The following is a 13,811-nucleotide window of genomic DNA, read 5'->3' as shown; positions in this document are numbered from 1 at the left end:
CTTGATCAGATTGTTGAGTTGACGAGTGTGTTCTTTGGTCGGATCTGTGGGTAATTGTCTGTAGTGTTCCTCATTGTTTAGTTGTCGGTACACTTCTTTACAGTAATCCGTTCTGTTCAGTATGACGATGGCCCCTCCTTTGTCTGCTGGTTTGATGACAATGTTGCGGTTTGTCTTGAGAGCGTGGATGGCGTTGCGTTGTGCTGACAACTGCCAGTTTCCAGATGCAATTTTACAACTCATCCGCTTTATCCTGGACCACAATGTCTTCACCTTCAACAACCAGTTTTTCATCCAGACACATGGAACAGCCATGGGGACCAAATTTGCACCTCAATATGCCAACATCTTCATGCACAGGTTCGAACAAGACTTCTTCACTGCACAGAATCTTCAACCGATGCTGTACACTAGATACATCGATGACATTTTCTTCCTTTGGCCTCATGGTGAACAATCACTGAAACAACTATATGATGATATCAACAAATTCCACCCCACCATCAGACTCACCATGGACTACTCCCCAGAATCAGTTGCATTCTTGGACACATGCATCTCCATTAAGGACGGTCACCTCAACACCTCACTGTACCGCAAGCCCACAGACAATCTCACAATGCTCCACTTCTCCAGTTTCCACCCTAAACATGTTAAAGAAGCCATTCCCTATGGACAAGCCCTCCGTATACACAGGATTTGCTCAGATGAGGAGGATCGTGACAGACACCTCCAGACCCTGAAAGATGCCCTCATAAGAACAGGATATGGTGCTCGACTCATAGATCGACAGTTCCGATGCGCCACAGCGAAAAACCGCACCGATCTCCTCAGAAGGCAAACACAGGACACAGTGGACAGAGTACCCTTCGTCGTCCAGTACTTCCCCGGAGCGGAGAAGCTACGACATCTTCTCCGGAGTCTTCAACATGTCATTGATGAAGACGAACATCTCGCCAGGGCTATCCCCACACCCCCACTTCTTGCTTTCAGACAACCACACAACCTCAAACAGACCATTGTTCGCAGCAAACTACCCAGCCTTCAGGAGAACAGTGACCACAATACCACACAACCCTGCCACAGCAACCTCTGCAAGACATGCCGGATCATCGACATGGATACCATCATCACACGTGAGAATACCGTCCACCAGGTACATGGTAAATACTCTTGCAACTCGGCCAACATTGTCTACCTGATACGTTGCAAGAAAGGATGTCCCGAAGCATGGTACATTGGGGAGACCATGCAGACGCTACGACAACAGATGAATGAACATCGCTCGACAGTCACCAGGCAAGACTGTTCCCTTCCTGTTGGCGAACACTTCAGTGGTCACGGGCATTCAGCCTCTGACCTTCGGGTAAGCATTCTCCAAGGCGGCTTTCACGACACACGACAGCGCTGAGTCGCTGAACAGAGACTGATAGCCAAGTTCCGCACACATGAGGACGGTCTCAACAGGGATCTTGGGTTCATGTCGCACTATCTGTAACCCCCGTGACTTGCCTGGGTTTGCAAAACCTCACTTACTGTACTGTCTGGAGACAATACACATCTCTTTAAACTGTGATCAGTGCTCTTTCCACTCACATTATCAGCCACTTCAGGTCTTGAACAGTAGGTTAGGTGTAAGGATTCGCATTCTAATCAGTAATCTCTAAACTGTCTATGCTTTATATGCTCTGTCTGAGGCCAGAACTCTCCATTCACCTGACGAAGGGACTAACCCCGAAAGCTTGTGAGTATATTATCAAATAAATAGGTTGGACTAAAACCTGGTGTTGTCAGACTTTTTACTCTCTTCATCCAGTCATAGAATCCCAATAGTGCAGAAGAAGGCCATTCGGCCCATCGAGTCGGCACTGACTCTCTTACTCAGGCTCATCCCCCATCCTACATTCAGAGTAGCAGGAGAGCTCTGTGTACGCAGGCTATCAGAGTATCCATCCAACTGCTCTGTTACATGTTGCCACACATCACTTCCTGTGGGCAGGATGTATTTAACGATATGCAAATTCAGTGATATGTTAATCGGAACCCCCTGCTCCATCCTTCACAGCAAAACCCAGGATCAATTTGAAATCTGAGCTGACCTGGATGTTGGGAATGATTTTCTCTCGATGTATTTTACACTGTGTTAGTAACTCCACTGGTTTTCTTTGTGTAGGATGGTCCACCGAGTGCCTGCAGGAGTGGGGCCACTTTATCCGGCTGGCAATTCCTAGCATGTTTATGTTGTGTATCGAGTGGTGGACATTTCACATTGGAACGTTCCTCGCAGGTAAATAAACTTCCTCTCTGCTGAGAAAGACAGAGATTCCAGCATTCCCAAGTCATTGATAAGAGGAATCAGTCAATGAAATGCAAGCAAATAGATACGCTCGAACGAGACTCGCAAAGCCACTTTTCTCCCTTATTGCAGCGAGGTTTCCCACAAAGCAACAATATGAAGACATCTGAGAGAAATGTGACCTCAATTGGGGTTGTGGAATAGTTAAGATTCAGTCCACACTCTTTCCCAAGGGGTGTAGAAGGTGCCAACTCCCTCTCATTCTCTTCATACAATCATAGAATCCCGATAGTGCAGAAGAAGGCCATTCGGCCCATCGAGTCGGCACCGACTCTCTTACTCAGGCTCATCCCCCATCCTATCCCTGTAACCCCACACATTTACCTCTCTAAACCTCCTAATCTACACACTAAGGGGCAATGCATCTAACCCGCGCACCTTTGGACTGTGGGAGGGAACTGGAGCACCCAGAGGAAACCCACGCAGACACGGGGAGAATGTGCACAGACAGTGACCCAAGGCCAGAATCGAACCCGGGTCCCTGGCGCTGTGAGGCAGCAATGCCAATCACTGTGTCACTGTGCCTCCTATCCTCTCAGCACAAGTCAGATTTCATTCCCACTGCCTTCCCTTCAGTCAAATCACTCTCTACAGTTACGCAGACAGACAATGCAATGACTGACTGGAAGATCAGGGCAAGATTACATCAGGAGTAATACCACAAGACAGCGATATCAGCACAATCACAAAACCGTAGATTAAACAGCAACTATAAAACCACACATGGAGAGTTTAGTATTAGATGCAGGACATGGTTCAAGGTACACTTAAATCTAAATGGAGTTTTGTCCCATTGACCTTAAAACAACAGGAGTCTAATAGGCAAGTCCAGATTTCCCTTATTTTAATGTGGCTGTTAACTGGAACGACGCCCATTGCCTCAGAGGCAGCAGAGGGGCTGGTAGGTTCGGAGGTGGACCAGGTCAACAGCCAGATTCAGTATCCAGCATTTTGTCCTAGCTGCAGAAAAAAAAACCCCAATGAAACAAATTACTGCCCTCCAGCCCTCCCCACCCCTCTCATGCCACATCCAAGCCAACCCACGCTACCTCATCACGGAGAGGTGATGGTCTAGAGGTATTATCACCAAACTATTAATCCAGAAACTCCCTTCTCTGCCGCCTAAACCACTGAGTGTTTCCGATGTGTTCTGTTTCTATTTCAGAGTTTCGGCATTTGCAGCTCGCACTAATTTTCTCTGTGCTCCCTTCCTGTTCACAGGGTTAATTAGTGAAGTCCAACTGGGAGCCCAGACCATTGTGTTCCAGATTATAACCATACCATACAGGGTAAGCACAGTGAGAAGTCTCACAACACCAGGTTAAAGTCCAACAGGTTTATTTGGTAGAACGAGCTTTTGGAGCGCTGCTCCTTCATCAGGTGAGTGGAGAGGTGGGTTTCATATGTAGACAACGGCACAGATTAATTACAGATCGGAATGCAAAGAATGTTTGGAATGCAAGCCTTTACAGGTAACCAAGTCTTTACAGGCACCTACAGTGTGAATGGAGACAGGGATAATCACAGGTTAAAGAGGTATGAACTGTCTCAAGCCGGGACAGTTAGTAGGATTTTGCAAGCCCAGGCAAGTCGCGGGGGTTACGGATAGTGTGACATGAACCAAGATCCCAGTTGAGGCAGTCCTCATGCATGTGGAACTTGGTTATCAGTTTCTGCTCAGCGACTCTGTACTGTCGTGTGTCATGGAGGCCGCCTTGGAGAACGTTTATCCAAAAATCAGAGGCTGAATGCCATGACCACTTAAGTGTTCCCCAACAGGAAGAGAACACTCTTGCCTGGTGATTGTCGAGCGGTATTCATTCATCCATCATCATACCACCTGCATGGTCTCCCCAATGTACCATGCTGCGGGACATCCTTTTCTACAGGTAGACAAATGTTGGCCAAGACACATGAGTATGTACCTGGTGGATGGTGTACTCACTTGAGATGATGGCATCCATGTCGATGATCCGACATGTCTTGCAGAGGTTGCCGTGGCAGGGTTGTGTGGTGTCGTGGTCACTGTCCTCCTGAAGGCTGGGTAGTTTGCTGCGGACAATGGTCTGTTTGAGGTTGTGCGGTTGTTTGAAGGCAAGAAGTGGAGGTGTGGGGATGGCCCTGGAGAGATGTTCATCTTCATCAATGACATGTTGAAGACTCTGAAGAAGATGTCATGGCTTCTCCACTCCGGGGAAGTACTGGATGACAAAGGGTACTCTGTCCGTCATGTTCTGTGTTTGACTTCTGAGGAGTTTGGTTTGGTTATTTGCTGTGGTGCTTCCAACTCCTGATTGATGAGTCGAGTGCCATATCCTGTTGTTATGAGGGTGTCTTTCAGCATCTGTTGCGATCCTCCTCATCTGAGCAGTTCCTGTGTATACGGAGGGCTTGTCCGTAGGGGATGGCTTCTTTAATGTGTTTAGAGTGGAAGCTGGAGAGGCGGAGCATCGTGAGATTATCCATGGGTTTGCGGTACAGTGAGGTGCTGAGGTGACCGTCCTTGATGGAGATGCGTGTGTCCAAGAATTCTGGAGATAGTCCACAGTGAGTCTGATGGTGGGATGGAACACGTTGATGTTATCGTGTAGTCATTTCAGTGATTCTTCACCATGAGTCCAATAGGAAAAGCATGTCACCGGGTTATCTGGTGTATAGTGTCGGTTGAAGATCCTGTAGTGGTGACGAGGTCTTGCTCAAGCTTGTGCGTGAAGATGTTGCCGTATTGAGGTGTGAATTTCGTCCCCGTGATTATTCCATGTGTCTGGATGAAGAACTGTTTGTTGAAGGTGAAGATGTTATGGTCCAGGATGAAGTGGGCGAATTGTAAAATTGTGTTTGGAGATTGGCAGTTGTCGGCATTGAGTACTGAGACTGTTGCAGCAATGCCATCATCATGGGGGTTGCTGGTGTAGAGCTGAGACAGCCATTGTGACAAGGCGTGAGTTCATACAGGGTAAGGATGAAGGTCCTATGCAAGTGCAGTAATTATATGTCAATGGCATGGTTCACCAGTGAGAGAATGACATTACCCTTAACACCTTGGCAATAAATTAAGGCTAAACATTCTCCTATTTCCACAGCATTCAGAAGAAGTGACTGTTCCATTCTACGTAAGCCGATCCGTTTTAGTTCACCCTCAGTTGAATCAGAAATTGTAAGCCAGGAACTACGATAACATCAACACATCCCATCCCACCATCAGACTCACCATGGGGGCGGCACGGTAGCACAGTGGTTAGCACTGCTGCTTCACAGCTCCAGGGTCCTGGGTTCAATTCCCGGCTCGGGTCACTGTCTGTGTGGAGTTTGCACATTCTCCTCGTGTCTGCATGGGTTTGGTCCGGTTTCCTCCCACGGTCCAAAGATGTGTGGGTTAGGTTGATTGGCCATGCTAAAATTGCCCCTTCATGTCCTGAGATGCGTAGGTTAGAGGGATTAGTGGGTATAATATGTAGAGATATGGGGGTAGGGCCTGGGTGGGATTGCAGTCGGTGCAGACTCGATGGGCCAAAGGGCCTCTTTCTGCACTGTAGGGTTTCTATGATTCACTAATCTATTTGTTAAACTTACTTTTGAAGAGTTAGCAAAATGTAATCAAAGGTGAAGGATATTCCATCGATGCAGGAGGTGCAAACGGAATAGAATAAAGAACAAAAAAAAATTACAGCACAGGAACAGGCCCTCCAAACCTGTACCGAGCATGCTGCCTGACTGAACTAAAACCTTCCAGGGACCACATCCCTCTATTCCCATCCTATTCATACATTTGCCTCTTCAAAGTCACCATCATATCCGCTTCCACTACCTCCCCCGGCAGTGAGCTCCAGGCACCCACCGCCCTCTGTGTAAAAAACTTGCCCTCGTACATCTCCTTTAACACTTGCCCCTCGCACCTTAAACCTGTGCCCCCTGGAAATTCTGCTCTTCCGGTACGGATTTTATAATCTTCCCTTTCAAATACTTAATTCCTTTTTAAGCCATGTTATGCTCAGTTCCTCAGCAAGCCCTTGAAACAATGTCCTAATAAGCGTAGAGTGATAGAAAAGAAAGGGCTATTATAAGATTGCCAGGCTCTGCTAGGCTTTCCTTGTTTAATCAACTTGGATGTAGAACTTACTTTAAATCAATGGCGAGCAAGTTTTCAGTTGATGTAATTAGGTGTTTTCATAACTTGGAACAATTATTATTTGCTATGCAGTAATGAGTTAGTCGACATTTATGTAGACATGTGTTCAATTTATGTTGGCAATGTACAAACTTATCAAAAATGGAGTGTAATCAGAGAATATCCTGAAGGCAAGTTGGTTTGACCACATTCCTTAGAGATTCAGTTAACTTCACTAACAAGGCTGTAAAATACTAATGGCTTTAGTAGGCCCCCTTTAACAATTAAACTAGCCACATGAGACTGTTTTAACAAAGTGCTTTGTGAGGCTGCTATCAAAATGAGAGACATTAGATAAAGATGTTTGACTAAGGGAAAGATTGAGGTAAGAGACTCAAGGACAGTTCACAAGGTTTGATGGTGATATATTGGTGTCCCACGAGGTATCGTGTTCACGCAGGCCTGGGATTTTCAATATTTCATTCGATTGGATCAAGGCGTAACGTGTGTCATTTGTAACCCTTTTGGTTGGATTGTGTCCAGCTGACTGTGAGCTGTAGAATTGTATGAATCATGATGATTTTCTTTGTCCGGTGGAGTGGAGTTTTGACCCTTTGCCTCAAGCACCGTCCCCTTGCTGACAAGCTGTCGGTTAAGTATCTTGTGTTAATGTGTGTTTGTATTAAAGTCAAACTCGGAAGTAGAGATTTTGACAGAATCTTGTCTGTGAATATATTTCTTACAACTCTTCCCCTTTATTCTTCAAATTTTAAACCTTAAGATATTGGAGCAGGATTAGGCCATTTGGCCCATCACGTCTGCTCTACCATTTGATCATGGCTGATATGTTTCTTACCCCCATTCTCCCGTCTTTTCCCCATAACCTTCAATCCCCTTAGCAATTAAGAATCTATCTATCTCTATCTTAAATGCAGTCAATGACCTGGTCTCCATAGCCTTCTGTGACAATGAATTCCATAGATTCACCATCCCCTGGCTGAAGAAATTCCTCCTCATCTCTGTTCTAAAGGGTCGTCCCTTTACCCTGAGGCTGTGTCCTCAGATCCTAGTCTCTCCTCCATATGGAAACACCTTCCCCATGTCCACTCTAACTAGGTCTTTCAATACTCTAAGTTTCAATGAGAGCCCCTCCCTTATCCTTCCAAACTCCATCAAGTACAGACCAGAGTCCTCAAACGTTCCTCATACATCAAGCCTTTCATTCCCGGGATCACTCTCGTGAACCTCCTCTTCAGATCAGCGCATCCTAAGCTATCTCTCCTTGTTACCAAAGTGACTTCCTCCATTTCCTCTCTAAACGTTTGCACATTTTTGGAATGCTTGTTCTGAAACCTCATTTACCCTTGTTGTTGGAGGGCTAAAAGCCTCAATTTATCAGGTGTTATTTGTAGCTGCAGCACCTTGCTATATAAATGCAATATCTTTGCTTCTGTGTTCTTTTTGATAGCTCTAATATGACATGTCTAGACTGTGTGCAATGTTTCAATTGTGATGATCTAACCAATGGTTTGTAGAAATAGGTCACCAGTTCCTTGCTTTCGTACAAAACTCCGAAGTCCAAAGATGCGCAGGTTCGGTGGATTGGCCATGGGAAACTGCCCCAAGTGTCCCAAGCTGTGTAGATTAGATGAATTAGCCATCTAAATTGCCTCTTAGTGTCCCAAGATGTGTATGTTAGGGAGATTAGCAAGGTAAATATATGGAGATACAATGATAGGACCTGGATAAGATACTCTGACAGCGAGTCAGTGCAGACTTGATGGGCCAAATGGCCTCCTTCTGCATTATAGGAATTCTATATTTGGCATTTTGTGGCCCTCTCTGTGCAAATTCATTTCAGATTTCTTTATTTCTCCACTGTGTGAAAAACCAAACCACATTGTATGTATTTTCTTACATTGATGTTCCATTTTCCAAAATGTACTCCTGACAAGTTTCAAACTGCATTTGCCACCTGTCTGCCCACCAGCTTACATCCCCTTGGAACCTCCTGTGTCCTGCCTTTCTTTGCCATGTTTCTTACTTTGGTATCGTCATCAAACTGCAGTGCTGTATCATGAAGATGTTTTCGCTCTCTGAACTTCTCACAAGCTGGCAAATTGTGGAGCAGGAACAGAAAGTACTGGTGGCTTTACCAGCAATGAGAATGCACTCCTATGGATTACTCCTGGCGAACGGAGAACGTTTCCATCAGGTGATCCAGGTGCTGATGTGCATTGGGATCTGAGTCACATTTTGTCACCAACATTCTTTTAGCTCATTTCATTGTTTAACAACAATAATGCATTTGTATAGCAACCTTATCATAGTGTAACATACCGAGTGGCTTCACAAATAAAATTTGTGAAGGAAATATTAAGACGGGTGACCAAAACCTTCTACAAAGAAAGCCAGTTTAAAGGAACTGGAATGACTTCAATCAGGACGTTGAGGTTGATCTATTGGAATACGAACTCCTGACTAAGGATCAGCCGTGCCTCTGTAGTGTAATGGTTGTTACGTTGGCCTTACACATGGAAGGTTCCCAGTTCAAAATCGGGCAGAAACATTTCCAAATGACTCTGATTTCAGAATTATTCTCGTTTCTCACAAAACATTAATTGAGCCGTTGAGTTTACAGAAGAAGAGTTCCCTGACTAAGGATCTACAAAAGGATGTCCCTAATTAAGGATCCAATTGATGGGGCCAATCAGGGAGTCTTTGCCTTGTACTTATCCTGGAGTGTCAGTTCCTCTGAGGTAGACTGCGAACATTCTGTGAACGTCTGTTAGAGTTTGTAAATAAAGGGATTTTGGTGAAGGGGCTTCTGTCTCCAGAGACTTGTTACAGGAATGTTTTAAAGGAGAGAAGGATAAAGAGGTGGAGATGCTTAGGGCAGTGAATTAGGAACATTGGAACAGGAGTAGACCATTTAGTTCCCTGAGCCTGTTCCAACATTTAATGAGATCATGGCTGATCTGTGGCCTAACTCCTGCCTTTAATCCTTAATACCTTCGCTTTACAAAAAATGATCTATCTCAGATTTAAAGTTAGTAACTGATGATCCAGCATCAACTGCGCTTGTGGGAAAAAGTTTCAAACCTCTATCACCCTTCATATGTGTAGGATTGCTTCTCTCCTGAATGGCCTGGCCCTAATTTTTAGGCTATTCCCCCTGTTCTAGAATCTTCAATCAGTGGAAATAGTTTATCTTTATCTACTAGGTCTTTTCCTGCTAATGTCTTGAAGATCAGATCAAACCCTTAATCTTCTAAGTTCGAGAGAAAACAGGTCTAATTAGTGTAACCTCTCTTCATATTAACCCTCTGAAATCCAGGTATCATTCTTGTTAACCTACGCTGTGCTGCTTCCAAGGTCACTATAAAATGTGGTGCCCAGATCTGCACACACTGACTCCAAACGGAATCAATCTAAGGTTTTGGATAGCTGCAACGTAACATCTGTGCACTTGTATTCCAGTTGTCTAGATATAAAGGCCAGCATTCCATTAGTCTTCTTGATTATTTTCTAACATGAAGCATAGCTGTAAATTAAGGGGTGGTAATTATAGGACAGATATCAGAGGTAGGTTCTTTACTCAGAGGGTAGTAAGGGCGTGGAATGCCCTGCCTGCAGCAGTTGTGGACTCGCCAACTTTAAGAGCATTCAAATGGTCAGTGGATAGGCATATGGATAACATTGGAATAGTTTAGGTTAGAGGGTCATTAGATTGGTTCCACTGGTCGGCGCAACATTGAGGGCCGAAGGGCCTGTACTGTGCTGTAATGTTCTATGTTCTAACATGGGTGGCACTTTAAAACCTAAGCACCTGAACCCCAATTCTTTTTGACATCCACTGTATTAAACTTCAGAAAGTATTCTAATCTGCACTTCTCTGGTCCAACATGGATAACCTCACACTTGTGTGACATTAGTGTACCTTTAAGAGATTTTTTTAAAATCATGATCTCTGCAGCTCTCACAGTCAGTGTTTCATAGCTCACTGCTTTAGCTAATATTATTATGTTGCCGGGCTGACTGTGATGAGTCCTGTTATTGCCACTTAAGTGGCGTAAATGGGTTTGTTTGTGTTTACTCTGGGATTAGTTTTGTGATCTTGCATTGTTCGGAGGACGATCATGTGTTTTTTGGACAGGTTTTTTTTTCCCCAGTGAGTTTAAGGTTTCATTTTCAGTTCTGAGCTGTTGTTGGGATTAAACAGGGATAGCGAGCCGGACAGAAGTGTTACCCTGTTTTATTTGGAAATTCTGCTGGAGATCTTAAAGCAAGGTTTTGCCTTCCTGAAGGAAAGAATCTGCTGTCAGTAGTTTGCCTAAGGTTCCTGGTGTTCTGGGAAGCTGTTCTGACTTCAACCTGTTCTGAGTGAGTCAGGACTGAAAGTTTTCAATTCTCTAATCAAAGGACTCAAATTCCAGTATCACATTAGTCTGTGCTGTGTTAAACCTTTGAAAAGGTTTTTTTGTCTATGGGATTGGTTTGATAGGAACACTGTAGATATCTTATACATTATTAAAATTTGCTTCTTGTTTGTAATTGATAAAAGTTATTGCTAATTTTCTTACAATACATTATTTACAAGTAAGGCTTATATTAACACTACAATGAAGCTACTATGAAATTATCTTAGTTGCCACAGTCTGGCACCTGTTTGGGTCAATGCACCTAACCACGTCTTTCAAAATGTGGGTGGAAACTGAACTACCCGGAGGAAACCCACGCAGACATGGGGAGAACGTGCAACCTCCATATGGATAGTGACCTAAGCCAGGAATCAAACCCAGGTCCTGGGTGCTGTGAAGCAGCAGTGCTAACCACTGTGCTACTCTGCCACCCCAATATACGTTAACTATATTCTTAAATAAACTTTGTTTGATAAAAGCTCCCTATTGGGACATTTGAATCATACCGGAATTGAAATATCTCATGCTTATCTGAGCCAAATTCAAGATGTAAAACTTACAATACGGGCAGGTGCTATAAAACACTTTGGAGTTTCTGACCTGAACCATAACACATTGCTTACATTGAAATCATCCGCCACGGATTTGCCCATTTACCTAGTCTATCAAAACCCTTTGGAGTTTTATGCCATGATGGACATTGCCTACAATGCCGCCTAACTATGTGTCATCAGCAGACTTGATTTTCTATGCCATTATCCAAGTCATTAATAAATAATGTGAATAATTGAGGCCCCCAACACGGATTCTTGTGGAACACCCCCTCTTGTCCCAGAGCTTAGAAACTAACCAGCTGAGAAAAGGGACTGCCAATATTGGAGCAATGAAAATTAAGCTTGAAGAAGAGGCCAGAATTGGAGGACCGCAGATCTCTTGGAGGATCATAAGTATAAGGTTGTAAAGGAGGTTGTAAAGATAGGAAGAGATGAGGCCATGGGAGGATTATATTGAGCATGAGAAAGTAACTTGAAGACAGTCAACACAGATTCCCCCCACACACTCGGCATCCGTGCTTTGGACATCTCGTTAACAGATTGCAATTAATTATAGGAACTCTGATTTTAAGTCTCCCAGGAACCTGGTGGGTGATGAAGGGGGTGGGGTTGGGGGTGGTGACGAATGAGGCTAATTGTCAAACCAATCGCTTCCCAACTGAGATCAGGTAACTCAACACAAAGAAGAGACTGATGCTCTGACCTTCCTGATCTGTTTGCTGATACATTCACCCACTAGTATATTGGATAGGGCAGTTACTTTGAGCAGCAGATTAAATAGGTGGATAAAATAGAGAGCGACCATCACATACCTATTTATGTTCTTTTCCCTGAAGATTGCGACAGGATACAGTGTGGCTGCAACTGTTCATGTGGGTAACGCTCTGGGAGCCAGACATCCAGAACAGGCCATAAACTCTGCTAAGGTTGCTCTGTGCTGCATTGGTGAGTCTAATAGTTTAATCTCATTGACTGTAACTGTGGCGACGTAAACAATGTGACCCTCACAACCACTCCAATGTTAAACCTTCCTGAAGGATTTGGCTCCTTATTGGGAGGCGATGGCCTAGTGGTATTATCATTGGACTATTAATCCAGAAACTCGGCTAATGTTCTGGGGACCCGGGTTCGAATCCACCCCCTCCACCACGGCAGATGATGGTATTTGAATTCAATAAAAGAATTCTGGAATTAAAAATCTACTGATGACCACGGTTGGAAAAATTGTCAAGAAAAATTCATCTGCTTCACTAGTGTCTATTAGGGAAGGAAATCTGCCATCCTTACCTGGTCTGCCCTACATGTGACTCCAGCCACAGCAATGTGGTTGACTCTCAACTGCCCTCCAAGGGCAGCTAGGACTGGGCAATAAATGCTGGACAGCCAGTGACGCCCATGTCCCATGAATAAATTTAAAAAATGAAGCTTTTATTTGCTAAAAATTATACTCAATGTTTCTCTTTCTAGTTGAGCAAAGTTAGATTCAGCACTTGGCAGAGTGTGTAAAGTAAAAGCTATTGGTCATTCTTCTCCCGACGGCATAGTGTGTGAAACGACTGCCCCTACTCCATAAGGGGGAGTGTCACAGGCATGCAGTAATGGTAGCTTCAGAGTAAAATCAACTAATACTTCAGACATCTGCCAAGCATCTTTGACATCCTTGTATGCTTTCTCACATTCTGTTACCAAGTTCCATGACTGTTTCACACATGATAAATTATGCAATGGTTCAATAACGCAGCTAAATTAAGAAAAAAAATTAACAGAATAATTTACTAATTCTACAAAGGACCTCAACTGCATCCCATTCATTAGACATGGTACTTGCAAAATAGCATCCATCTTTCAATGAAAGGAAGCAGATGTTGAAAATAGATACGACTGAGTTTAGGAAAACTTTGGCCAAGAAGTATCCTCGATGTAGAATCTATCGTCTCCTCCTCAGAAGCATCCTTCAGGGCACACGACTTCTTATGATGGTTGGTCTCTTCGAGTTATCGCTGGCAAACAAAAGCCTCACACGTCTCTTCGTCCACAATTCTCCACTAGCTTCCGGAAGTTTCTCTGTCATCCAGCCAATTATGTTACCAGAAACAGGTTGCTTGGCTCGAACCTCCAATGAAATTACTTTTGAACGATGCCATTATGCTTAGTTAATTTGACATGTACCATACACAGCAGCCATATAAATCTGAGACGCAGTGTCTGGGTTAATGTAAACAACTTGCCTCATCTGGGAAACTTCAGGTCACAGCTCCCAGACCAGAGCAAATTTACAACCAAAAATCCCAGCATGCTTAGCTCTCAGCCAGAATAGCCATTTTAAGACCACTATTGCCATTATTATTGTTAAATTATTGCTGTCGCCATTC

At 44.1% G+C, this 13,811-nt stretch overlaps 1 protein-coding gene across 1 annotated transcript in view; it reads left to right on the top strand.

The window, feature by feature from the left end:
• LOC145357455 (multidrug and toxin extrusion protein 1-like) overlaps positions 1 to 13,811 on the top strand; it is a 40,238-nt gene that overhangs the window by 18,469 nt on the left and 7,958 nt on the right. The window contains exons 9-11 of the mRNA XM_080210807.1: positions 2,174 to 2,287; positions 3,578 to 3,645; positions 12,276 to 12,384. Of these exons, the coding sequence (XP_080066933.1) occupies positions 2,174 to 2,287; positions 3,578 to 3,645; positions 12,276 to 12,384 (291 nt within the window). The remainder of the gene's footprint in view (positions 1 to 2,173; positions 2,288 to 3,577; positions 3,646 to 12,275; positions 12,385 to 13,811) is intronic.

This window comes from Carcharhinus amblyrhynchos, chromosome 23, assembly GCF_965287045.1.
Source record: "Carcharhinus amblyrhynchos chromosome 23, sCarAmb.v2.hapA, whole genome shotgun sequence".
NCBI classification, from domain to species: Eukaryota; Metazoa; Chordata; class Chondrichthyes; order Carcharhiniformes; family Carcharhinidae; genus Carcharhinus; species Carcharhinus amblyrhynchos.
This window is presented reverse-complemented; position numbering and strand designations above follow the sequence as displayed.